Source organism: Marmota flaviventris, chromosome 6 (genome assembly GCF_047511675.1).
Source record: "Marmota flaviventris isolate mMarFla1 chromosome 6, mMarFla1.hap1, whole genome shotgun sequence".
NCBI classification, from domain to species: domain Eukaryota; kingdom Metazoa; phylum Chordata; class Mammalia; order Rodentia; family Sciuridae; genus Marmota; species Marmota flaviventris.
Window position 1 is genome coordinate 112,267,791 of NC_092503.1, and position 23,719 is coordinate 112,291,509.

At 52.1% G+C, this 23,719-nt stretch overlaps 1 protein-coding gene across 1 annotated transcript in view; it reads left to right on the top strand.

Moving 5' to 3' along the window:
- Tfeb (transcription factor EB) overlaps positions 1–6,166 on the top strand; it is a 45,216-nt gene extending 39,050 nt beyond the window's left edge. Inside the window, exons 3-9 of the mRNA XM_027943507.2 lie at positions 19–273; positions 939–1,019; positions 2,550–2,670; positions 2,762–2,818; positions 3,324–3,399; positions 3,957–4,104; positions 5,042–6,166. Of these exons, the coding sequence (XP_027799308.1) occupies positions 19–273; positions 939–1,019; positions 2,550–2,670; positions 2,762–2,818; positions 3,324–3,399; positions 3,957–4,104; positions 5,042–5,521 (1,218 nt within the window). The 3' untranslated portion in view covers positions 5,522–6,166. The remainder of the gene's footprint in view (positions 1–18; positions 274–938; positions 1,020–2,549; positions 2,671–2,761; positions 2,819–3,323; positions 3,400–3,956; positions 4,105–5,041) is intronic.
- The last annotated feature ends 17,553 nt before the right edge of the window (positions 6,167–23,719 follow it).

Genomic DNA, 23,719 nt, shown 5'->3' on the forward strand with positions numbered 1-23,719 from the left:
CACCTCTTCTTCTCCCAGGTGCAGTCCTACCTGGAGAATCCCACCTCCTACCACCTGCAGCAGTCCCAGCACCAGAAGGTGCGGGAGTACCTGTCAGAGACCTACGGGAACAAGTTCGCTGCCCACATCAGCCCCGCCCAGGGCTCCCCGAAGCCCCCACCAGCCGCCTCCCCCGGAGTACGGGCTGGACATGTGCTGTCCACCTCAGCCAGCAACAGTGCGCCCAACAGCCCCATGGCCATGCTGCACATCAGCTCCAACCCTGAGAAGGAGGTGAGTGACAGCCAGCCAGTGGCCACTGTGCTGGTAGAGCTGGTGCTGCCGGAGGCTGTGCTCTGGGGAATCCAGGTCTAATGGCAGAGGCACGCTGTCTCCTCAGAGAGTCCCCATCTGAGGGAAACACAGCTCTGCTCTCGGGGCGCTCCAGTCTGAGGGCAAGCACCATCCTTACTTGTGAAAACTCAGCTATGGAAAAACATAAGACGCAGCCGGGAAAGCCCAGCACCCCTGCGAAGCCCTAGGTAGAGGTAGATCAAGAACCTCACGGGGCATGGTGCCTGAAATCCCAGCAACTCGGGTCCCTGAGGCAGGGGGATTGCCAGTTCAAGACCGATTTAGAGAGAGAGAGAGACCTTGACTCAAAATTAAAATAATGATATCTAGGGATGTACTCAGTGGCACAGCTGGGTTTTTGGTATGGGATTCCCAGTATCAAAAAAAAAAACATCCCCTGGGCTGGCAGGGGGCTAGTAAAGAGTCCTTCCTGGCCTTGGGGTTGGTTGTGGGACCTGGACAGCTCATCCTTTCTCTGGGCCCGTTTCCTCCTCTTGTAGATGAGTGGATGAGGTGCCTCCAAGATCCTTCTTGGTCAGCACTGTCCCATCTGCCCTTCTCCAGGTGGACCCTCTTCAGATTGACTTTTCTTTTTTTTTTCCCAGTTTGATGACGTCATTGACAACATTATGCGTCTGGACAATGTGCTGGGCTACATCAATCCTGAAATGCAGATGCCCAACACGGTATTCCTGGGCTGGGTGGGTGGGTTGTATGAACGGGGGAGGGTGGCTCACAGGACTCACGGAGACCCTGAGTCTGCAGAGGGCTCATCAAGGCAGAGCTGGCATCTGGGTAGAGATGGGGGGGGGTCACTTCCTCAAATAATGTGACCAGGCCTAGGGGCAAGCAGAGTTATGAATCAAGAAAGATGTGCCTCAGCCTGGGTGCATGATGGGGCTTCGGAGGGGAGCAAGGGGGCTGGGCGGTTTCCGGAGGCTTCCTGGGGAGGAAGAAGGGAGGCAGGGAGGACCTTCTGGGAGGGCAGTGGTGTGTCCACAGGAAGGTAGGAGTTGATGAGTTCCTTTTGGAATCTGTGGCTCTACTCCTCTACCAAACCCAGGCCCCAGAGAGCAAAGGCCCATATCCCTCACTCAGGCTGGCCTTGTCCCCGCAACCAGAGAACCTATCCCTCTGACAGCATCTGGAAGTGTGGCCATATTTTGGATGTCCCAGACAGGGCTGAGGAGGCCCGTGGGAAGTAACTGGGCTTGGAATCCAGAGGCCTGGCTCTGCTATGATGTTAGGAAGCCCCTCAACCATCCTGAGCCCATTTTCTCCGCTACAGAATGGGTGTGAGGCCATCCACCCACAGGACTGTGGGAAGATTACATGAGACAAAAAAATCCAGGGCAGCTTCTGCCCAAGAGTGACAAGTGTTTAAGCTGAGTGGGTGGCACCGCGGGAGCCGATCCCCTTTGTTTGAGATCCCAAACCTTAACTGGGTGGCCCTGCACCTTGGGCCTGAGCCTCTTATCACCCAGAGTCCTCACCACAGAGGAAGAGTTCCTAATTCCTGCAGTGGGGAGTCAAGGAGTCAGTCCACAGTCCCTACTGCCCAGGTGACATTGCTGAGTGGCTTAGCAGGAGCTGGCCAGGACCAGTTGGGTCTAAATCTGCAGCCAGCAGTAGGGCTGAGGAGGGAGGAGGCTGAGGAGAGATGCAATCATCTGTTCCCTTCAGTAGGTCCTGCGTGCACAGCAGGGAGTCTGGGCTGGCGGTTTTGCTCTGTACTCCTATGGTGGGAGCCCTGTCAGACCCCTGCTTCAGCCTTCCAGGGGTGCCCATTCCAGAATGGCCTGCCCCTGCCCATCACACCGAACTCCTTGACCTTGAGCTCTTGGCAACTGCTATCCTTAGCTCATTGGCTCATGCCACCCCTACCCGTAGTACCTTCCCTTCCTCACCTCTGTGCTCAGGACTCAATTGAGTACCACACCCCCCAGGAAACCCTCCAAAAACTCCTGAATTCATTAGGCCCCTCCCTAGGGCTTCCATAGACCCCGCCTAATTCCATCACTGCTCAGCCATTCAAGGGCCCCTGCTCAGCTCTGACTCCAGACATCCAGCTTGAGTTGCTGGAGAAGGGGCCCAGGCGAATTCTGATGCCCCTGGTGACCCTGAGAACAGCTGCGCCTGGGACTATGTGCCCTGAAGAGGACTCTCCACAGAGAGGGGGCCGCTCCCTGAGCCTCTCTCCTGCCCTCCCCCCACAGCTGCCCCTCTCCAGCAGCCACCTGAACGTGTACAGCAGCGACCCCCAGGTCACAGCCTCCCTGGTGGGTGTCACCAGCAGCTCCTGCCCTGCGGACCTGACCCAAAAGCGAGAGCTCACAGGTATTGCCGCCCTCCCTCCTTGAGCCCCGCCCCCTCTCCCTCCCTCCTTTTCCCCTCCTTACCAGCAACACTCTCCTCCTCTGGCCTCCAGATGCTGAGAGCCGAGCCCTGGCCAAGGAGCGGCAGAAGAAAGACAATCACAACCTGAGTAAGTCCTGTCTGCCCTGTCCAGTGCTTTCATGAGGGCTGGTTGGAAAGCCGCCCCTGACCCACACACTGGCCAGCCTCCCTAGCCCATGCACCTCTCCTGCTTTCCACCCGCCACTGTAGTGACTCCATGGTGGGTGTGGTCCTTACTACCTTCTTTCCAGTTCCTTTTTTAGGAGGCAGGGGTGGGAGACCCTCCTGGAAAGGGTAGTCATGAAATCCCAGTTGATGGGATCCTGTTCTCTAGGTCTGGAGCCTGAGGCCACCGAGGGGGGGTGGGGCAAGTTCACCCCCATGCAGCTTGCGGACCAAGGCTGGCTCTTCCTCATAGCACCCCTTAATTGTGTCTGCTCTGTGCCCTGACCCCCTCTACCTGTAGAGGTGTTGGTCACCCCTTACTTCCTAGAAGGCTAAACCTAAGCCGCAGGTTGCTCCTGGGGCGCTCCGCCCTGGTAGGTTCCCCATCCATCCTTCTAATGGCTTCCTCTGCAAATCTGCTCCTGTAGTTGAACGGAGACGGAGGTTCAACATTAATGACCGCATCAAGGAGCTGGGAATGCTGATCCCCAAGGCCAACGACCTGTGAGCAGATTTCTGGAGGGAGGGAGGGAGGGAGGGGTCTGGAGCTGAGTGGCAGCCTACCAGTATCATCTGCCCCCATGCCCAGCAGGTTGCTAGGGGGCTGGTGAGGAGAGACCCCTTCCTAGGCGCTCCTGTCTAAGAAGGTTCCTTCCTCTCCCAAGTCAGGAAAGTTCAAGACAGACACGCCCCTGTTGGGAAGTGAGGCTGGGAAGGAGGGAGGCTTCCTGGAGGAGGTGTCGAGTTGCAGAAGTTTCTTGAGGGCATTTAACTGGGGGAAAGGAGAAAGGTGGTGGAGATTGGAAACAGTGAGGGCCAAGGGTAGGCTTGGAAGATCTGCTCCAGATTACTTGGTTCTGTGGGATTAACGAAGTGAGCTATGGCAACACTGTGGCTGGGAGGGCCCTTCTTGTGCAGCCTGAGACCAGCCTTCCGCCAGTGGCCAGGTATGGCGTTGATGGTCCAGATTGGGTCTGACAGGGTCTGAAACCAGCTCAAGGGCAAGCATGTGGCCGCCCCTCTGGACAAGCACCTTGACTCTGCTCGACCCACGGCTGCAGGGACGTGCGCTGGAACAAGGGCACCATCCTCAAGGCCTCCGTTGACTACATCCGGAGGATGCAGAAGGACCTGCAGAAGTCCAGGGAACTGGAGAACCACTCTCGGCGCCTGGAGATGACCAACAAGCAGCTCTGGCTCCGCATCCAGGTCTGGCCCTGAAAGTGGACGTCTTGGGCAGCTCTGACCCTTGACCCCGGGCAAGGTTCACACTCCTAAAATTGGAGACAGAGGAATGATGTGCCTGAGGAGTCAGGTTGTTCTGCTGCGTTAACAAACAGACCCCAGTATGGTGAAGCAGCAAATGCCAACTGCAGGCTCTGCTCTGTGAGACCCTCATTCTGGGGCTCAGGTTGGTGGTCAGGCGCATCTAGAGTGGGCTGTTAGAGCTGTGTGTCCTTCTTAAGGTGCCACATGTCCATTCTGTTCACATGTGCTTGGTAATTCAAGTACACTCCACACCTAACCTGAGGGGACAGGAAAGTGCAGACCCACCAAATGCCTGGAAGGCAGAGGGGTGGTAGCATTTGGTGGAAGTACTAGGAATCACCACAGGGGAACTAGGGAACACGGCTGGACAGAGAACCCAGCTGCTGGGACCCCGAGTTCCAGTCCTGTCCTGACTCTATTGAGGTTCTCTTGTCCCCTTTGGACCTGAGACTGGTCCTCTGTATGTACAAGGAATGATCTGGCAGCAGCTTCTATTTCTCACGGTGGGTAATACAATCTACGTTAAAATCCAGCACACACAGACATGCTCAGAGTGAAAAATTGATGTTTCATGAAAGAAAACTCATCCTTAATAGATGCAATGCATTCTGATAATTTCTATTCCGGTCTAGTTTAGACAAGTCTATTTCAGTTTAAAAAATGGAAAGGAGCTGGTCAAGACTCACCACAGTGGTTTCACAACCCACTAATGAGTTACGACTTGTAGTTTGAAAAAACACTGGTCTAGACTCTAGAGCCACACTCTGCTTTCCTCCAGCTGAGACGTCCCGGGGTGGAGGTGCAGGGTCGGGGGAGGTCTGGCAGTGGGTGCCATGGGTGTGCGCCCCAGCCTTCTGTCTGCTTCCCCACCCTGCAGGAGCTGGAGATGCAGGCCCGAGTCCACGGCCTCCCCACCACCTCTCCATCAGGCGTGAACATGGCTGAGCTGGCCCAGCAGGTGGTGAAGCAGGAGCTGCCCAGCGAGGAGGGCCCAGGGGAGGCTCTGATGCTGGGGGCAGAAGTCCCCGACCCCGAGGCGCTGCCAGCTCTGCCCCCCCAGGCCCCGCTGCCCCCTCCTGCCCAGCCACCGTCCCCATTCCATCACCTGGACTTCAGCCACAGCCTGGGCTTTGGGGGTGGGAGTGACGAGGGCCCCGCAGGCTACTCCGACCCCCTGGGGCCAGAGCATGGCTCCCCATTCCCCAACCTGTCCAAGAAGGATTTGGACCTCATGCTCCTGGACGACTCCCTGCTACCGCTGGCCTCTGACCCCCTCTTCTCCACCATGTCCCCTGAGGCCTCCAAGGCCAGCAGCCGCCGGAGCAGCTTCAGCATGGAGGAGGGCGATGTGCTGTGACGCCGGCTGCCCCTGTGCCAGGGAACAGGGGCAGGCCTGGGGGCTGGGGGGTTCCTCCCTCCCACCCTTCAGGCTGCACTTGTGTGTGAAGTAGCCACCTGCCCTGCCTCACTCCTCCCTGTTGGCCCCGTTTGGACTTAGTGCCAGCCTGGCAGCCTGTGGGGTCGGGAGAAGCTCCCGCCTGTCTCAGTGCCCAGGCCAGAGGCAGCCCTCTTGATGGGGCTGGAAGGGAATGGGCTCCGGGGGTGAGATCATGAGGGGGAACGGAGGGGACAGGGTGGACTAGAGGCAAGAAGAGCGCCTGGCAGGGGAGGTCCTACCTTCTGAGGCTGAGTGCCCCCCTCCGATGGAGGACACCCTGGAGCAGGGGTTCAGGAAACTCCTCTGTGGAAGGAACTGGCCAGGGTGCCCAGGCCTGCCTTTCTGGGACTTGAATGGCAACAAGCCCATCCCCCAGCCTGGTACTCCCCCCACAGGAGGGGCACCCACCCCCCTTTGGTGCTAACAACTCCCCCCAGGGTGGTATGACGGTGGGGTGGCCAGAAGAGGGGGCTGGGTTCAGGGTGGAGCGCGGGGTCCCTGCTGGAAGAGCAGCTCCCCTCCGGACCTCCCACTGTGTGCCTTTAGTAAACACTGTGCTTTGTACCTGCTTGTCCCATCTCTTTGGCGCAGCCTAGGCTGACAACAGAGGGAGTCAGAAATGGGTACAGAGGGGAGGAAGCCGCCTGGATTCTCCCAGCGCCTCCGCCCTGCCCCAGGGGAACCTGGAGAAGCAAGCTAACTTACTGCGTTTTAGTGCTGATGGGGGCGCTGTGCCTCCTTAAGGCCACGAGGTGGCGCTGCAGCCACACGGGTCCCACACCTCCAGCTGTGGCCTGAGATCCAGGAGCCACAGTTGTGGTGACTGCCCTGCAGAGAAGTGTACCATCCTCAGCTGCTTCCCTGGGGCACCTCAGCCCTGGACTGCCCGCCCCTGGCCTCGTGAGGCCCTCTCCAGCTTCTCCCCCTCCCTGATGACCAGAGACCCAGCTTGAGACCCCTAACAGGACACTCTGGAGACAAGGCTGGCCCCTCTTCTCTTTGATTAGTTTCTCTTGTAGGACAGGCTTCTAGAAACTGTAGGGCTGTGTCCTTCTATGGGTTTAGGGAAAGGAACCCTCGTGAGTTATTTTGAGAGGGGACAGGCGCACAGTACACTGGGTGTGAGTCAAGTATACGGTTCTGCTCCCACTCTGCCCTGGCGTTTCCTGGAGACCAGGCTTCTGCAAATCCTCTCCTCTCTCTGGGCCCCAGCCCTCCCACCCTGCAGTGGTTCCCTAAGGCCTTGCTCGGAGATTCCAGGAGGTTGAGATCCCACCCAGGATGAAGAAATGGGCTGGGGACAGTGAAGGGTCCAAGGTATCTTGGGAGGAGAGAAGAGCGGGTCTTCTCGAGCTTCACCCAGCTCCTTCCCACTTTACACAGTCTCTGCAGGCAGAGGCCAAACTGGCCGAAGACACCTAATTATAAAAAAAAAAAAATTCCACGATAAAAATGGCTAAGAGGGCAATTTCCTCTGTGGAATGGGAGATCAAATCAGCGCTGGAGCAATTAACATGCGAGGGGAAAGGGGGGAAAAGAGGCCAGGCGGCCTGGGCGCTAGGGTGGCTGAGCTGGCGGAGGTTGCAGGATTAATCTCAAGGTCAGATGGAGCTGTGGATGACCTTGCAGAATCTGTGCCAGCCTGGGCACTGGCACCTCCTTCCAGTTCCTGGTCCCACCCAGTGGCCTGAATCTAGCCTGTGTCCTGGGAACCCCACTCTGAACCCACAGGGCGAGCCCTGGGTTCCAGCTGGGGTACACCTGAAGACACAGGCTTGGCTTCCTTGGCATTGGAGGGCTGAGATCTAGGAATTCTCAGGGCTGGTCCTTCCGGTGATTAAGAAATGTCTCCCTGCCCTACGTGGTCTTCCCCTTCCCCCTAGGGATTCTTTCAGTGGAGTGGAAACCTATCCCCCTGCTTCTTCACAGAGCCCCTCAAAACCATCGTAACCCCCTTCCCCATCTACCTGCTGGCCTTCTGGTCCCTGGGCTCCTGCACCTTGGCCACCATCTGCATCCTGGAGAGGTGGGTCTGGTGTTGGACAGGATCCAGGGTGTGGGTGGGGTTCTTTCCACAAGAGGGCGCTCTGAGCCAGGCCAGGCCTCTGCCTGCCAGGGACTGGTGGGGGTGGAGGAGTTTCATCTGAATTGAACATTCCAGGCTGTTTGCTTGGGTGGCTTACACTGTGCCCAGGGGTCCTGTCTGCCTACTAGCTTCCTTAAGAGTTGCCCAGGTCATCTCAACAAGCCACCAGAAGTGTATCTGAGACCGGCCTGTGCAGCCTTCACCTGCCACTGGAATGGAGCCAGGCAGTCAGTTTTAGCTGGTGGTTTTGAATGTCCCCGATTAAATAAGGGGAATGCACTCCCCATCCTTGCTCTTTGCAGCCAACTACACCTTTCCAGGTGTGGGGTCCACAGAGGGGACATTTATTTTAAAAAGGCAGACGGGGAAAATGGGCTGTGAAGGCCGGGTGACCTCGTAGGCCCTTTTCCCTTCCTCTCATGGAGGAAGTGACCCCCCCCATACACACACACACCTTGAGAACAAACTGAAGTGTGATGTGGGGTCTGGGGAGGGGGTCCAAGCTAGGTAGGAAAGGGCAAGCAGCTGTAGCTCCCTTGGGTTCCCTGGGGTCCCAATGCTGGAGCTGGCACACTTCCCAAAGATGGGAAGAAGGACCCTCCTGTCCTCAGCTCCGGGTCCTGTGTCTGCCTGTCTGTCCACACCTGCTGCTCGCTGCTCTCTTCCTCAGTACGTACCTCGTCTATGTTAGGCAGCTCTGGATTTCTGCGTGTGCCGTGCCAGCTGGCTGGCAGCCTGGGAAAAAAGAGCAGACGCTCAGAATGTCCTGCTTGGAATTCTACACACACAGAGATTCTTTTAACTCAGAGATTGTTGCTTTATTATTTGGGGCCATTAACTTGGATGAGGCTGATACATGCTATGGATCTCCTCTCCACATACACACACAGCCTCCTAACAACTACCCCCAAGTTCAACACCCCTTCTCCCTCCCCAATTGGTCTCCCTGCCCCACCTCAAAGCCTGTTCCCCTCCCCTCACCCCTGCAAGTCACCTGCCTGGTCAGCTAAGGCAGCTGGAGAGAGCCCCTTTGATGCCCCTCCTGTCCCCACCACCCAGGCTGACCCCCAGCTCCCGGGGTCCAGCCCCCATCCCCCTCTCCGTCTCCTCCAGCCTCATCCTTTTTCTTTGCGCTCCCTTTTCCGAGGGGGCAGTGGAATTTATACAATATTTAAGCAGCCAGAGCTGAGTCCGGGAAGATATTATTAATGTAAAAGGGACGGGCTGCAAATGCTTTTGGACCTGGTTACAATTAGAGGGTGATTTTTCTAAAGGTCAATGAATTCAGATAATATCCACAGGGGGGAGAGAAATTTAATACCTTTTTAGTGAATTAATTAATTATAATATTATATCGTCTTGGGGTTCTTTTCCAGAGTGATTAAGGGAGCGATCTGTCTTCTACGAGGCCGGGGAGCGGCGCTTGCTGCCGGTGGGGACCCCATCTCAGGGCTCTGGGCTGGGGGCCCTGCCTTCTCTTTTCACCCTGGCGGTGGCCAGGTTGCTGCGGTTGTGGGGTGGGGTGGGGGGGCAGGAGGCCCCGGGTGGGGTGACAGGCACTGTGATTTGTCACGCCCTTTCTCCTCAGCTTGTGCGCACCCCCAGTCCTAAGGGTCCTCCTGCTGCCAGGTCACCAAACCTCACACCACGGTGGCCTGAAGATCATAAGGGACATGGCCTCCTTCTTTACACTTGGAGAATCTAAGGCCCATGGGCTTCAGGAGTTTTTTGAACTCCATTGTGAATTAGGACAAATGGCAGCGCTGACCCGAAATGCTGAGAAATTGAGGAGGAACCCCCGCGTACCCCTCTCAAACTGGACTTTCCAAAACCCCAAAGACCAGCCAGAGGCCTACGGGGCTGCCTGTGAGGTTTCACTCACTGAGGAAGAGGTGACTTTAGGGTGTAGAATGTGCCCAGCCTCTGCTTTGTCCACCAATACTGATATGTCAAGTCACAACAAGGCCCGGGGAGGAACTCGCCAAGATTTCTGGTGCTGCAGGGACCTGAACAAGGCCCGGGAGAGGTTTTTCCATCAGCGTGGGTTTGGGGAAAGGGGCAGAGGTGATGGTAAGCTGAGTCCTGAGGCTGGGGAGGAGAGGAGCATGGAGGGCAGGGGAGGCACATTCCAGGCCTGGGATACCCAATGTCCAAAGGCCTGATGAAGGGGGGACAGACCCGCTGCAGATGAGAGGCATTGGGACCAGTGTCAGGGGAGGCTGGGTGGCTGCCCCATCCACAGGCTCGGGCTGTTGACTGGGAGGCTATTCCACAGGCCAGGGGTGCTGAGTACCTGAAGGCAGGGGGCCTCAAAGCCCGGGAGTCCTGCATTTACAGGTGGGCCCCCCTTGGCTGGCTGTGTGGTGGGGGCCTCCGGCCTCGGTTGCCCATCTGTAATGGGAATTGCAATCCACACCACCCAAGATGGTTGTGGGAGTCACAGGAATGACGGAAGGGAAGAGCCAAGCCCTGCATTTCACTCCATGCATGTGGCTGCCTCCTATGGCCCTGGGGGTGTGGTGGGGGAGGGTCCGGCCCCCCTTGTGCCCTCCGGGGTGCCAGTGGAAGATCTAGCCTGGGGTCCTTTTCCTTTCTGGGCGGGGGGAGAGGGTCGTTTCCTCCCGCCTTGCTCCTCCCCCACCTTTCCCGCTCCGCCTCTGTCCCCTCCGCCTCTGTCCCCTCCGCCCCCGCCCCCGTGGCGCCCCGCGCCCCTCCCCCACCCCTCCGTGTGCGGCGGCCCGGGGAGGGCCTTCCCATTGTACTATCTTTGGGCCCTAAATTAAAATTGATGACATCTTGAAATGAGCAGTGAGGGTAATTTTGCTTCTGAGCCGGGATGCTAATGAGGCCCCTTAATGGCGCAAACGCCGAGCTGATGGGTCGTGTGTCACGCGCAGCGGCGAGGGGGGTAATGGCCGCGGTAAGTGCCGGTAATTACACCCTGTCTCGCTGTATTTTGGCAGGCCTGGTGGGAGAGCTGGGGCTCAATCACCGCCGGTGGGGGCGCCCCCCACCCACCACGGGACTGACAGCCAGAGATACCCCCGGGCCAGCGGGGCTCAACTCCAGCCCCACCTAGAGAGGGTTGAGGCCCAGCCCCCACCGCCCCACACACCGTGTGCAACACACAGAGTCACACACACCCCAGTGACACTACTGTGCACCCCTCACCCCATATATAAGGCACTTCCATGGCCTGGCACACCCCCTGCATGTGCACACAGTGTTCACAACGCACATGTACACCGCCTGCAGCCCACTCCTATGCTCCTGAGCGCCTGGAGCTCCACGCCGGCCTGGCCATGCAAGCACAGGGACACGTACATGCAAATACATTCTCACAGTGGACACATTCATCCAGGGCCCACCGAGTGTCACATGTACAGGCTTTAATCCTCCTGGCTCTCTTCGGAGACTGGTAACAGTATTACTCTCATTTTATGATGCAGAAACCCAGAAACTTGTCCTAGATCACACAGCAGGGTAGTGACAGGGGCAGGACTGGAATTCAGATCTGTTTTACTTTGCAGTTCCCCCCACCCCACATTTCCTCTTCTGTTTGCCTGTATATATACACGGCTCATTGTGCCAACACTCACACACATGCGCACACACTTGCTACACATGTCACATACATCCTCTGTACACCCAAAGACACGTGTAAACGTACTGTGCAAATATCCATCTGCATAATGTTCACACACATCTGCAACATGTGCGTACAGACACACGTGCACGTGTAGGGCTTTGCTCAGGTAATATATATGTTCCCACTCCAAGCACACACAGTGTGCGGTGTGTCGTGGAGAAAGATGCCTGGTGACACTGGTGTAGTCAGGTAGCCTCTTCAGGATTTTTTTTTTCAGAGCTGGGATGGAAGCCAGCGCTTCACCCATGGTAAACAAGTGCTCTACCCCTGAGCTACACCCATGCCTTCAACTCATTTTCATTCTTATTTATTATTATTATTTTGTGTGTGATACTGGGGGTCAAACCAAAGCATACGGAGTTCACTCTGCACCACTGAGCCACAGCCCCATCCCTCCCTTGTGAAGGCAGAACGACACAGCCACACACAAGAGCATGATGTGCCTCCTGCAAACCCCTGCACAATTACACACTGGCTGCACATGCGCACATCATACGTCTGAGCACATATGCCCATGTGGTGTCCAGGCTCTCGGTACAACATGCAACATGGTCTTTTTTTTTTCTTCCTTTCAGTATTGGGGGTTGAGCTAGGAGCGTTTTATCACTGAGCTGCACCCCAACCTCTTATTTCTTTTCAATATTTATTTATTTATTTTTGAGACAGGGTCTGGCTAAGTTTCTGGGGCTGGTCTTGAACTTGCGATCCTCCTGCCTCAGTTTCCCGAGCTATTGGGATGACAGGCGTGCACCACACACCCAGCACCGCCTGCATCTCTACATACACACACTGACCATCTGCTATAAACACATACCATAGCGATAGTGTAGAGCCCAGGCCTATCTGCCAGCGACACTGCGAGCCCCACAAAGCCATGGGTGTTGGTCACGTGTGTATCCCGCAAGCGTTGACCAATCCTACATCTGCAGAAGAGGTGCAAAGCCTGGACCCTGGAGTTAAACTCCCCAGCCTCTCAGTCTAGGCCCATCACTATTTGCTGTGCTATTAACCCCTCTGCCTCATTTTCCTTCTCTGAGATGTCGGGAGGTTTAACAGATGTGAAACATTTAGTGCCTGGCACATAGGAAGCTTAATAAATGCGGGGGCAAGGTGTATGTCACAGCATGGGACGCCCCTCAAGGGGTGACATGTTGTAGGAGGCACAGAAGAGAATGGCCACCTAAGGCTAGAGTGGTCCTGGAGAGCTTCCTGGAGGAATAGGGCTTTGGGCGAGGCCTTGGAGGACTGTGGCCAGTGTTCACTGAGCACCTCTGTGTACCAGGCCCTGTGCTTAGAGTTTTGTATGAATTATCCAAGAGAGCTTCTGTGAGCCCCAGGAGGAGAGACTGATAAATCCACATTACGGATGGGAAGGGCTGAGAAACTTGTAACTTGTCCAAGGTCAGGAAGAGCCTAGATCAGAGCAGGAGGGGAGGACTTCAGAAATAGAACAGGAGGCTGAGGCTTATAATCCCAGGAGTTCAGAAGGCTGAGGCAGGAGGATCAGGAGTTCAAAGCCAGCCTCAGTGACTCAGCAACTTACAGAGGCCCTAAGCAACCCAGCAAGACCCTGTCTCTCAATAAAATAAAATATTAAAAAAGGCTGGGGATGTGGCTCAGTGGTTCAGTGGTTAACCGCTCCTGGGTTCAGGTTCAATCCTCTGTACAAACCAACCAACAACAACAACAACAACAAAATTAGAGCAAGAGCCAGGAGAGCACACCCAGAGGGCCTGTCCCCAGGTACTGGCACCTTCCGAGATGAGCAGGTTAAGTGTCTGGATGGGCTGACGTAATTGCTGCACCTCTTGCAGTGAAACCAGGGACCTGGTGGGGTTGGGGGCTGGCCCTGCCCACAGTATGCTGGAGGCAGGGCCAGAGCTGGTCCTGTCCCCCATCAAGAGTGGGGGGCTAGGCCCAGTGTGTAGGGGGGGCGTCCTGCTCAGGCACCTCCGCCCTGGAGCCCAGCCTGGCTCTTGGGAAGGGACCTGAGAGGGCTGGGGGTGGGGGGTGTGGGAGGAGGTGGCGAGAGGACCTTGAGCAAATCCCTCCCCACCACCTGGAGCCAGCATTGCCACCTCTGGCTAGATCCCCAGACCCCTGTATCAGGAGTAAACTGAGCCGGGACACCAAGGCTCTCCTCAAACCAGACATGATGCCCTGGGGCCTCAAGTCCAGGAACTGCCCTAGGACTTGGCACTGATCAGCTCTGTCCTCCTGGACGAGACCAGAGCTTCCCCCTCCTGTTTCTGGCATGGGCTGCTCCCCCTGCAGGGAATTTTCCAATATTCAATCAACGTGAACACCCCACCAAATCACCTCCTGTCTCCCCCGCCCCGGGTACCTCTAGCGTCTCCTCCTCCAGTTCTTCATGGTCCCTCTCTCTGTCAGAGGCAGGACACAATTGGGCAGGCAGAGGGACAGTCTCTTGAGACCCCTGGATATGGGTCAGCACCCCAGCTCCCACTTTGCCAGTGTTGGAAACCTGGGGAAGTCCTTCACCCATATCTCCATGCCTTTGTTTTCCCCTCTGGGTCTGGTGGGAACAACACCCCAACCTCCCAGGCTGAGGATTCTCTGGGACAAGAGGGTATTATTCCAGTTTATCAATCCATTTAACAGAGGAGGAAACCAAGTCACAGAGAGGTTGAGGAACTCACTTGGTACCACACAGCCCAGGGAAGGATAGTCCAGGGATTTGAACTCAGATGGCCCGCCCCTTTCCCTGGGGGGCCTTGCTCCAGGTTCTACAGAGAAATTGAGTTGTGTTGTTGGGGGCGGCAAATGGCTCCACAGGAAGGGGCAAGTCTCTTTCCAGCCCACGTCCCAGTTTGGAGCACTGTGGGGTCTGGGGACTTTTTGCAAGAGGCAGTGGGGAGCAACTTGGCTTTGAAGTGAGAGTCAGGCTCCCGGGTTATTTCTCACCTCCATGGAACCTCAGTCTCTCTTCTGGCAAAGGCCTGGTCTGTTGGGTTCAGCATCCTAAGCTGCAGGAGGCGAGTGGCACAGGGGGCATTTTGCAAAGTCTGGTTCCCTCTCCCTCTGCACCCCTGGCCTGCAGAGGAGCTCAGAGCTCAGAGCACACACTCCAATCCTGACTTGGGAGGGGTTTTCGAGGAGACAGGCTGCAGACACTCGGATGTCAGGGACTCAGAACAGTACAAGTTATTATTGCAGGCACTCTTGACTTCTGACGTGGTCACGTTCCTCCAGATAAATCCATCATATGGGGAAAATATCAAAGTGGAAAAGCACTAATTCACCTAACATATGGAACATCATAGCTCAGCCCAACCTGTCTAAATACACTCAGAACCTTACATTAGGCTACAGCTGGGCAAAACCTTCTAACACGGAGCCTGTTTTGCGGTTCATGTGCATGTGTGGTGCTAGGGATCAAACCCAGGGCCTTATTCATGCCACGCAAGCAAACAGGGCCCATTTATACTAAAAACACAATATCCAAAAACACACTGGCATCTCTCTAGCACACGAATGTCTCAGAGGCTGACTGGGAACTGCCACTCCTGTTGCTAACTCAGCATTCAGCAGGCTATCCAACTGCCTGTCACAGCTCGGGAAAGGATCAGACTTCCAAATTCAAAGTGTGGTTTCTACTGAATGCATTTCACTTTTTTGGTGGGGCAGGGAGGGTACTGGGGATTGAACTCAGGGCACTTGACCACAGAGCGACATCCCCAGCCCTATTTTATATTTATTTAGAGACAGGTTCTCACTGATTTGCTTAGCACCTCGCCAGTGCTGAGGCTGACTTTGAACTCGTCATCCTCTGGTCTCAGCCTCCCTAGCTGCTGGGATCACAGGCATGCGCCACCATGCCCGGCTGCATTTCACTTTTGTACCAACTCAAAGACAAAAAAGAATCATAAGTGAGTCCAGGTATGTTGGCACATGTCTAGAGTTCCAGGTACCCAGAAGGAATGAAGCAGGAGGGCTACTAGAGCCCATGAGTTTGAGCTGGGGGCTGTCTGTATGTACGTTATCACCAGGGAAGGTCACCTAGCTTCAGGCCAGGACAACATGCTATGCCAGATGAGTCTCTAGGGTCAGACTGGGTGCAGGGCTGGGGGGTGGGCTGCTGCCTATCATAGCCCCTCAGCTGCCTTAGCCAAGAAGTCCTGGGAAAGGGAGGGAGAGAGCAGAACTGCTTTCTAATGAACGACTGGTGTCTACTGCCTGGCTAATCATGTGGTTCCATGTAATTAAGAAGTTAATTAGTACTGTGTCAATTAAGGTTTAATTAGTCCTGTCTTCCGAGGAGCCTGGAAGACCCTCATGCTAGAAGCTTCTGGAATGAAAGACGGAGGAACAGGAAAGTAGATGCAAGGACAACCTGTATGGGGGTGAGTAGCCCCACTTCCTCTTGGGGTCCCTCCAGTTCTGGGATCAGTGACTTACTGCTCCCCTAGCCCCACCCCACTGACCCTGGTCATGGAGACTTTGGGATTCCCTGAGACTCTCCCCCATCTCCAGGTTTGCTTATCCCAGAGCAATGATGATACCCCATGGAGGGGTGCCCTTACATCGTTACACCCCATCTTCTACACCTGGGTCAGGGTAACTTGTGAAAGATGAGCAAACTGGGACCCAGAGAGGTTAAGTAATTCACTCAGGTCCCACAGTCAGTTAAGTGACAAATCTGGGATTCAACCCCAGGACTGTCAGACCCCATGACCTGCTATGAAAATCTAAGCCAGAGAAAGCAAATGCTCTGTGAGGCTCTGCGAGGACCCTTCTCCAGTTCATTCAGGTCTCTGCCCCAATGTCACCTCATATTAAAGAGGCCTTCTGTGATCTGTGAAAGAAACCACACTCCCTGTCGCCTCCTGCCCGCAGCAGTGAACGCTGTCTGACATACTGTGTTAGCACCTATTTGCTTGTGACTTGAGAATGAAAGCCCCCTGTGGGCAGGGACTGCACTGCTTTGTCTCCAGTGCTGCTGTTGACTAGTGCTCAGTAAGTAGCTGTGAGTGAGTGGGTGGACAGACCTGCTGTTGCACCTGGAGATGTATACAGCTCTTGAATAGACAGGTGCAAAGGTGACGAAGGAGAATTTCTTTCTTTCTCTTTCCTTTGGGACTCCCTGGCCCCCAGCTCTGGGGACATAGGATCTAAGCCCAAGGGAACTGGGCTGCACTCTGTCTGGTGAACTCCTGGCCCCAGCTTCACAGAGGCACCCTCTGTCCTCCATTGGGGCTCCTGCCACGTACCCGTAACCTCCTCTCTTGCTCAGCCAGGGCCCTGCTTCAAGGCTACCCATGGAGCAGTGCCCTCTTGATATCAGGCGACTGCAAGCGGATAAGTCTGTGCCACAGTGGACCTTGTGGCCCCGTCAGCTTCTGCAAAGAAGACACCTGGGTGGGCTAGGTGCCGATCAGTGGTAGCAAGCATGAGGCCTTGGCTCCTACCCCCTGCTCAGCAAAAAAATAAAGTAAAATACTAAAGCACTGGAGATGACAGTGTCACCCCTATGGGATTCCCTTACCCCAAGCTCCCTTTCTGTGGGGTCCAGGACTGTCTCAGCGTCCTGCAGAAACCACCTTCCTTCCAATGCACAGAATTTTTCTGCCCTGTTTAAAACTGGTCACAGCTTTATTGACAGACAATTTACAAACTGTAAATTTTACCCTTTTATTGTATTTCACCATTGCCGTCACATGAACATGTAGAGATGAGTATTCTCTGCACCCTAATCTTGCACCAAGGATGGTTTAGTGATAAATGACTTTTAAGTAGTACTGGCACAATTTAAAAAAAAAAAGAAGCAACTTCAGATAATGGGCGCATTCCATTTTTTTTTGCAAAATATATATATATATATATATGTGTGTGTGTGTGTGTGTGTGTGTGTGTGTGTGTGTAAAATCTGCAATGAAATATGGCAAGTGCACCATGTCTGGCTTTTTAATATAATTACAGAGCTGTGCAACCATCACTATAATGTAATTTTATTTTTATTGATTGATTTTTGGGGTGGTCCTCGGGATTGAACCCAGGGGTGCTCTACCATGGAGCTATACCCCCAGCCCTTTTTATATTTTACTTTGTGACAGGGTCTCACTAAGTTGCTAAGGCCAGCCTTGAACTTGGGATCTTCCTGCCTCAGCCTCCAGACTCGCTGTGGTTATAGGTTTGTACCTCTGTACCTGCATCCATAATCTAATTTTAGTGAATTTTGATCACACCCAAACAACTCCCCCAACCCAGCAGCAGCCACTCCCTCCTCCACCCCCACCCTTTACCCCTGCTCCAGGCAAACCTGCCTCTGAGGTCCTTTCTAGAGAGTTGCCTATTATCTATGCAATTCCCATAGTGGGATCTACACTATGAGGTCTTTTCGGAGAGGCATCGTTCACATGCCAGGATGTCTTCCTGCTCTTTTCCTTACTCTCTGCTCCATGCGGACCTCTTTGACCTCTTTGGGTGGTTTCTTAGACAAAAGACAGGTATGTGATTTGACCTACTCCTAACACCTCCTGCCTGCACCACCAGCCTCCTTTCTGCAGCCTCGCCAACCCCCTGCAGCCACCCTATGCCTCCCTTCTCTGCCTCTCCTCCCTGCATGCATCACCTCTAGCCGGATGGTTCCTCCTGCTCAGAGGATGCAGCCCAGGGTCCTCCATGGGCCTTACCATTCATCACAGCCCCCACTTCATCTGCCTGTGACACTGTGTTCTCCCAACAACTCCGCCCTCGCCTTCTCCTGGGTCTGGGCCTGGTGGGTGGCATTTCGGTGCTCTGACAGGGTGTGGTGAGGGTCCCGCTGGAAGCCCCCTGCTCTGCATAACGGAGTCACCATCCCTCAGGCCCAGAGTCACCCTGACAGTTCAGTCATTTCTAAGTATTTTCTGGATGCCAGGTCCCAGCCTCCAGAGTGCAGGGGACTCCTGAGAACTGAGGAGAAGCTCAGAGTGGCACCACCTCAGGGTGGCCTGGTGCTGGTGCTGGTGACAGACCCAGGCCTCTGCCTTGCCCTCCTCCCAGAAGGAGAAGCTGGGAAGTCCAGCGGGGGAGGGGAGCAGAGCGATTTGGCTTGAGGAGGGGAGGAAATGAAATGGAGAACAGAGATAATTGTTCCCGTTTGACAACTTTTTCTAATTAGGGACCAATTATGTCTTCAGGTACCTAATTGGGGTCCTGGTAGATTCTCTAATTTGCTAGGTAATTACTGGCCAGTAATTCTACCAGCATGAAATTTGGAGAAGAACTGTGTTATCACAACATTTAGGTTTTCTCTTGGGGGAGGGGGCTTTGCCCAGAAAACAAGCTGGGTGCTCCAGGTCCTCACCTGCCCACCCCCTGCCTGTTCCTCCTCATTCTTCCCTACTCTGCAGCCCCTTCTTGGTCCCTGAGTAATCTCCATGGAAACCATGGGCCATCATCACAGGCACATGGGGACATATGTGTTTTTGCCTCCTTAACACCCTACCCAGCTTTTGGTAACCTAGAATTACTATGTGCTGGGAAACCAGTCTAGGTAGCGCGCGCACACACACACACACACACACACACACTCACACTCACACACACTCACACTCACACACACTCACACGCAGACATACATACGGATTTAATTCCATAACTCGGTGATATGGATGACATTGTTACCCCCATTTTACAGATGAGAAAACTGAGCTGCTGAGAAGTTAAATAACATAGAAGGACGTGTGTTCAAGGATGCCCATCCCGGTGTTGTCTATAATGCCCTGCACATCTAGTAAGTGGTGGAGCCAGAGCAGGACCCCGATAGGCTGGCCCTCAAAGTCAAAGTACTCAGGCACTACCCTGTACTGGCCCCTGCTTGCTCTGCCTCAGTTTTCCTCTGCAAAAATCATTCTTTCTCCCTTTATTAAAATGGATTTATTGAGATACAGCTGACAGTGATTTGAACTGCGCAACCTGGAAGCTTTGGCATCTGGATCCACCTGTGGAGCTATGAAGGTGTATCCATCACCTCCAAAAGGCCCTTGTGATATTGTAGCTCCTCCCTCGTGCTCCCTGTCCACCCCCCTGCATCCCCAGACAAACACTAATTGCTCTCTGGGCTAGAGATTAGTTTGCACTCTCTAGAATTTTACAGAAACGGAATCAGAGAGTCTGCAACCTTTTTTCCCTAGCTTCTTTCAGTGGGCATAATTAGATTCACCTGTGAAGCTAATGCGATTCGTAATCAAGATCTGTCCACATTGTTGCATGTATCAGTATTTTGTACCTTTTTACGGCTGAGTAATATTTTATTGTATGGATGTATTACAAGTTGTTTATCCATTCAACTGTTGATAGACAGTGGGTTCTTTAGAAGTTTGGCTATTGTGAGCCTGGTGTGTTGGCACATGCCTGTAACCCCAGCAGCTTGGGAGGCTGAGGCAAGAGGAGCATGAGTTCAAAGCCAGCCTCAGCAACTTAGTGAGACCCTGTCTCTAAATAAAATACAAAAAGGTTTGGGGACATGGCTGAGTGATTAAGTGTTCCTGTTCAATTCCTGGTACCAAAATTAGTAATAATAATAATAATAATAATAATAATAATAATAATAATAATAATATAAATAAATAAAAAGGGCTGAGGATGTAGTTCAGTGATAAAGCACTCCTGGCTTCACTTCCCAGTACCAAATGAATAAATAAATAATTCCATTAATATATCTTTGTAGGAATATGTGCTTTCATTTCTCTTGGGGTAAATACCTAGACATAGAATGATTAGGTCATGTGGTAGGTGAATGTTGAACTTTTTAAGAAATTGCCAAACTGTCCCAAGTGGTTGTAACATTTTACCTTCTCACCAGCACCAGTTCTTTTTTTTTTGGAACTGGGGATGATGCAGAGTGCCTTTCCACTGGGGCTACATTCCTGGCCTTTTTATTTTTTGAGACAGGGTCTCAATAAGTTGCTGAGGGTGGCCTTGAATTTGAGATCTTCCTGCCTTAACCCCCTGAGTCACTGAGATTACAGGTGTGTGCCACCATGTGGGGCTAAGAATTCCAATTCTTTCCAAGCTTCAATAATATTTGCAACAGTCAGTCTTTTTAATTTTTTTTTAATTGTAGAGGGACGGGACACACAACATCTTTGTTTATTAATTTTATTTTTTATGGGGTGCTGAGGATCGAACCAGTGCCTCACACATGCTAGGCAAGCACTCTGCCACTGAGCCCCAGCCCCGCCCCAGCCCCAGCCCCAGCCCCAGAACAGTCAAGTCTTTGATTCTGGCATTCTAATATAGGTGTAGTAACACTTCATTGTAGTTTTAATTTTAATTTCCCTAATGACTACATTTTTTCATGTTTATTTGCCATCTCTTTTTTCCCCCTTTGGTGAAGTATTTGTTTAAACCTTTTGTCCATTTTTATTGGGTTTCTTGTTTTCTTTACTGCGTTTTGAGAGTTCCTTATATATGCTACATACAAGTCCTTTATTACCTATGTTATTTTTATTTATTTATTTATTTATTTATTTATTTATTTATTTGTGGTGCTGGGGATTGAACCCAGGCCCTTGTGCATGTGAGGCAAGCACTCTACTAACTAAGCTATATCCCCAGCCCACCTATGTTATTGGTCTGTGGCTTGTTTTTTTATTGTTTTAACAGTATCTTGGGGGGAAAAGAAGTTTTTAATTTTAACTAAAGTTGAATTTATTGATTTTTTTCTTTTATGATTTGTGCTTCTTGTACACTGAGAACTGTATATCAAACCCAAAGTCACAAAGATTTTTCTCTTACATTTTCTTCTAGAGCTTTTATAGTTTTAGGTTTTATGTATAGGGGCCTGTGATTCATTAATTTTTGCATATGGTGCAAGTGTGGTTCAAAGTTCATTTTTTATAGATAGGCCGCTAATTGTTCCATAACCATTTGTTGAAGGGAAGGTCCAGGCTCTACTGAATTGCCTTGGTGCTTTGGTTAAGGATAAATTAATTATAAGTGTTTGGGTCTACGTCTAGATTTTCCATTCTGTTGACCTATTTGTCTTGACTATGACAGGTTTATTAGTCAGGCAGTATAAGTTTTCCAAACTTTTCCTTCATTTTCAAAACTGCTTTGGCTATTCTAGGCACTTTTTCTCTCTGTATGAATTATAGAATCAGCTTGATTTCCACATAATAGCCTTTGGGAAATTTGACTGGCACTGCATTGAATCTATAGATAAATTTTGGAGAGAAATAACATTTTAACAATATTGAGCTTTCTTATCTATGAGTATAGTATGTCTTTTTATTTATTCTTTAATTTCTCCCAGCAATGTGCTTTGATTTTTTACAAATTTTTTTTAGATGTCGATGGACCTTTATTTTATTCATTTATTATATGTGGTGCTGAAAATCAAACCCAGTGCCTCACACATGCTAGGCAAGTGCTCTATACACAGCCACAAACCCCAGCCCCTGACTTTTTTTTTACTGTACCAGACTTACACATCTTTTGTCAGGTTTAATGCAAAGAATGTAATAGTTTTCCATGTTATTGTAAAAAAATTTTACTGGTAAGGTTGTATTGACAAGAGGTTTTTGACTTTATTAATTTTTCACAGAGAATTGACTTTTAGTTTCATCATTTTCTCTATTGTTTTTGTATAATCTATTTTATTGATTTCTGATGGATCTCTGCAATATCCATTTTTCTGCCAATTTTAGGCTTTATCTCCTTTTCTTTTCTAGTTCTGTTAGGTGGAAATTTTTGTTTGTTTTTGCAGTACTAGAGGTACCGGGAATTGAACCCAGGAGTGCTTAACCACTGAGCCACATCCTCAGCCCTTTGTTATATTTATTTTAGAAACAAGGCCTTGCTAAACTGCTTAGGGCCTTGGTAAGTTGCTAAAGCTGGCTTTGAACTTGTGATCTTCCTGCCTTAGCCTCCCTAGCTGCTGGGATTAGAGGCATGTGCCATAGCGCCTGGCCCTGCAGTACTGGAAAATTGAACCCAGGGGCCCTCTACATTGATATATATCCCCAGTTAATTTTATTCTATTTTATTTTTATTATTTGAAACAGCGTCTCTCTAAATTGCCCATTCTGGCCTTGACTTGCAATCTTCCTGCCTCAGCTTCCTGAGTAGCTGGGATTATAGGCATGTGCCACCATGTCCCACTTAGGTAAAAGTTTTGATCACTGATTTGACATTTATCTTCTTTTCTAATAAAGTCTTTAGCAGTATACATTTTTCTTTTGGTCAGATGTGGTGGTCCAGGCTGCTGAGAGCCACAGCTGAGTCGGAATGACACATGGCATTTTTGCCAGAAGGGAGTGGTTGAGAGGTGACGCCAGAGAGCCATTGAGATGATGATGGTTATGTTAAACTGCGTATGCAATTGTATATTAAACCCCTGCTGTCCACCTGGGCACTCGCTACTTTGGACTTCTCTCGGGGATGCCTGGGGAGTTTGCTTTGGTTGGGGAAGTTCCGGAGGAGGGATTTCCAGTTGGTGGGTTCATGGAAGGGCCGCATGGGTGGCGTTCGGGGGAGTTCGGATAATAAAGGAGTTCCTGTTTTGAACCTACAAGTGCCTCATGGTGGCTCGGTTATTTTGTGCCCAGCCAGACTGCGGCATCAGGCCTGTAATCCCAAGTTGGGAGGCTGAGGCAGGAAGATCTTAAGTTCAAGGCCAGCCTCAGCAATTTAGCAAGGCCCTAAAGCAACTCAGCAAGACCCTGTCTCCAGGGTTGGGGTTGTGGCTCAGTGGTGGAGTGCTTGCCTCACATGCATGAGGGACTGGGTGGATCCTCAGCACCACATAAAAATAAAATAAAGATATTGTGTCTAAAACTAAAAAATAAATATTAAAAAAATAAAGATATTATGTCTATGTACAGCTAAAAAACATTTTTAAATAGACCCTGTTTCCAAATAAAAAATTTAAAAGTGCTGGGGGTGTAGCTCAGTTGCAAAGCTTCCCTGTGTTCAATACCCAGTACCAAAAAATAAAATTAAATTAATAAATTTCCCTCCCATTTCTGTTTTAGCTGCATACTACAAATTTTAATAAGTTGTGTTTTCATTTTCATTCTGTTCAAAATAACCCCTGGGGTGTGGCAGGGGCTAGGGGGTAGGATGTCATGAAGGGTTCTCCCTCCCTCCTGACCTGGATTCTGTGGGACTTGTCCCCCTGCTCCACAGGACCCCTGCTCTTCCTCTTTTTCATCCTTGCAGCTGGAGCCTCTCTGCCTGTGACAGCCACCCTGCAGGCCCAGGTGGATCTGGAGGGAGCAGCAGCTCAGAGCCCCTGAACTGGAGGGTGAGCTGGGCTGAGAAGGTGAATGGTTGGACCCTTCGGAAGCGGGGGCTTCACCATGGGACTGTCAGTAATGTGTGAACACAGTGGTAGTTTCTCAGGGCCCCAGAGCTTCCAGAACCGGGATGTCAA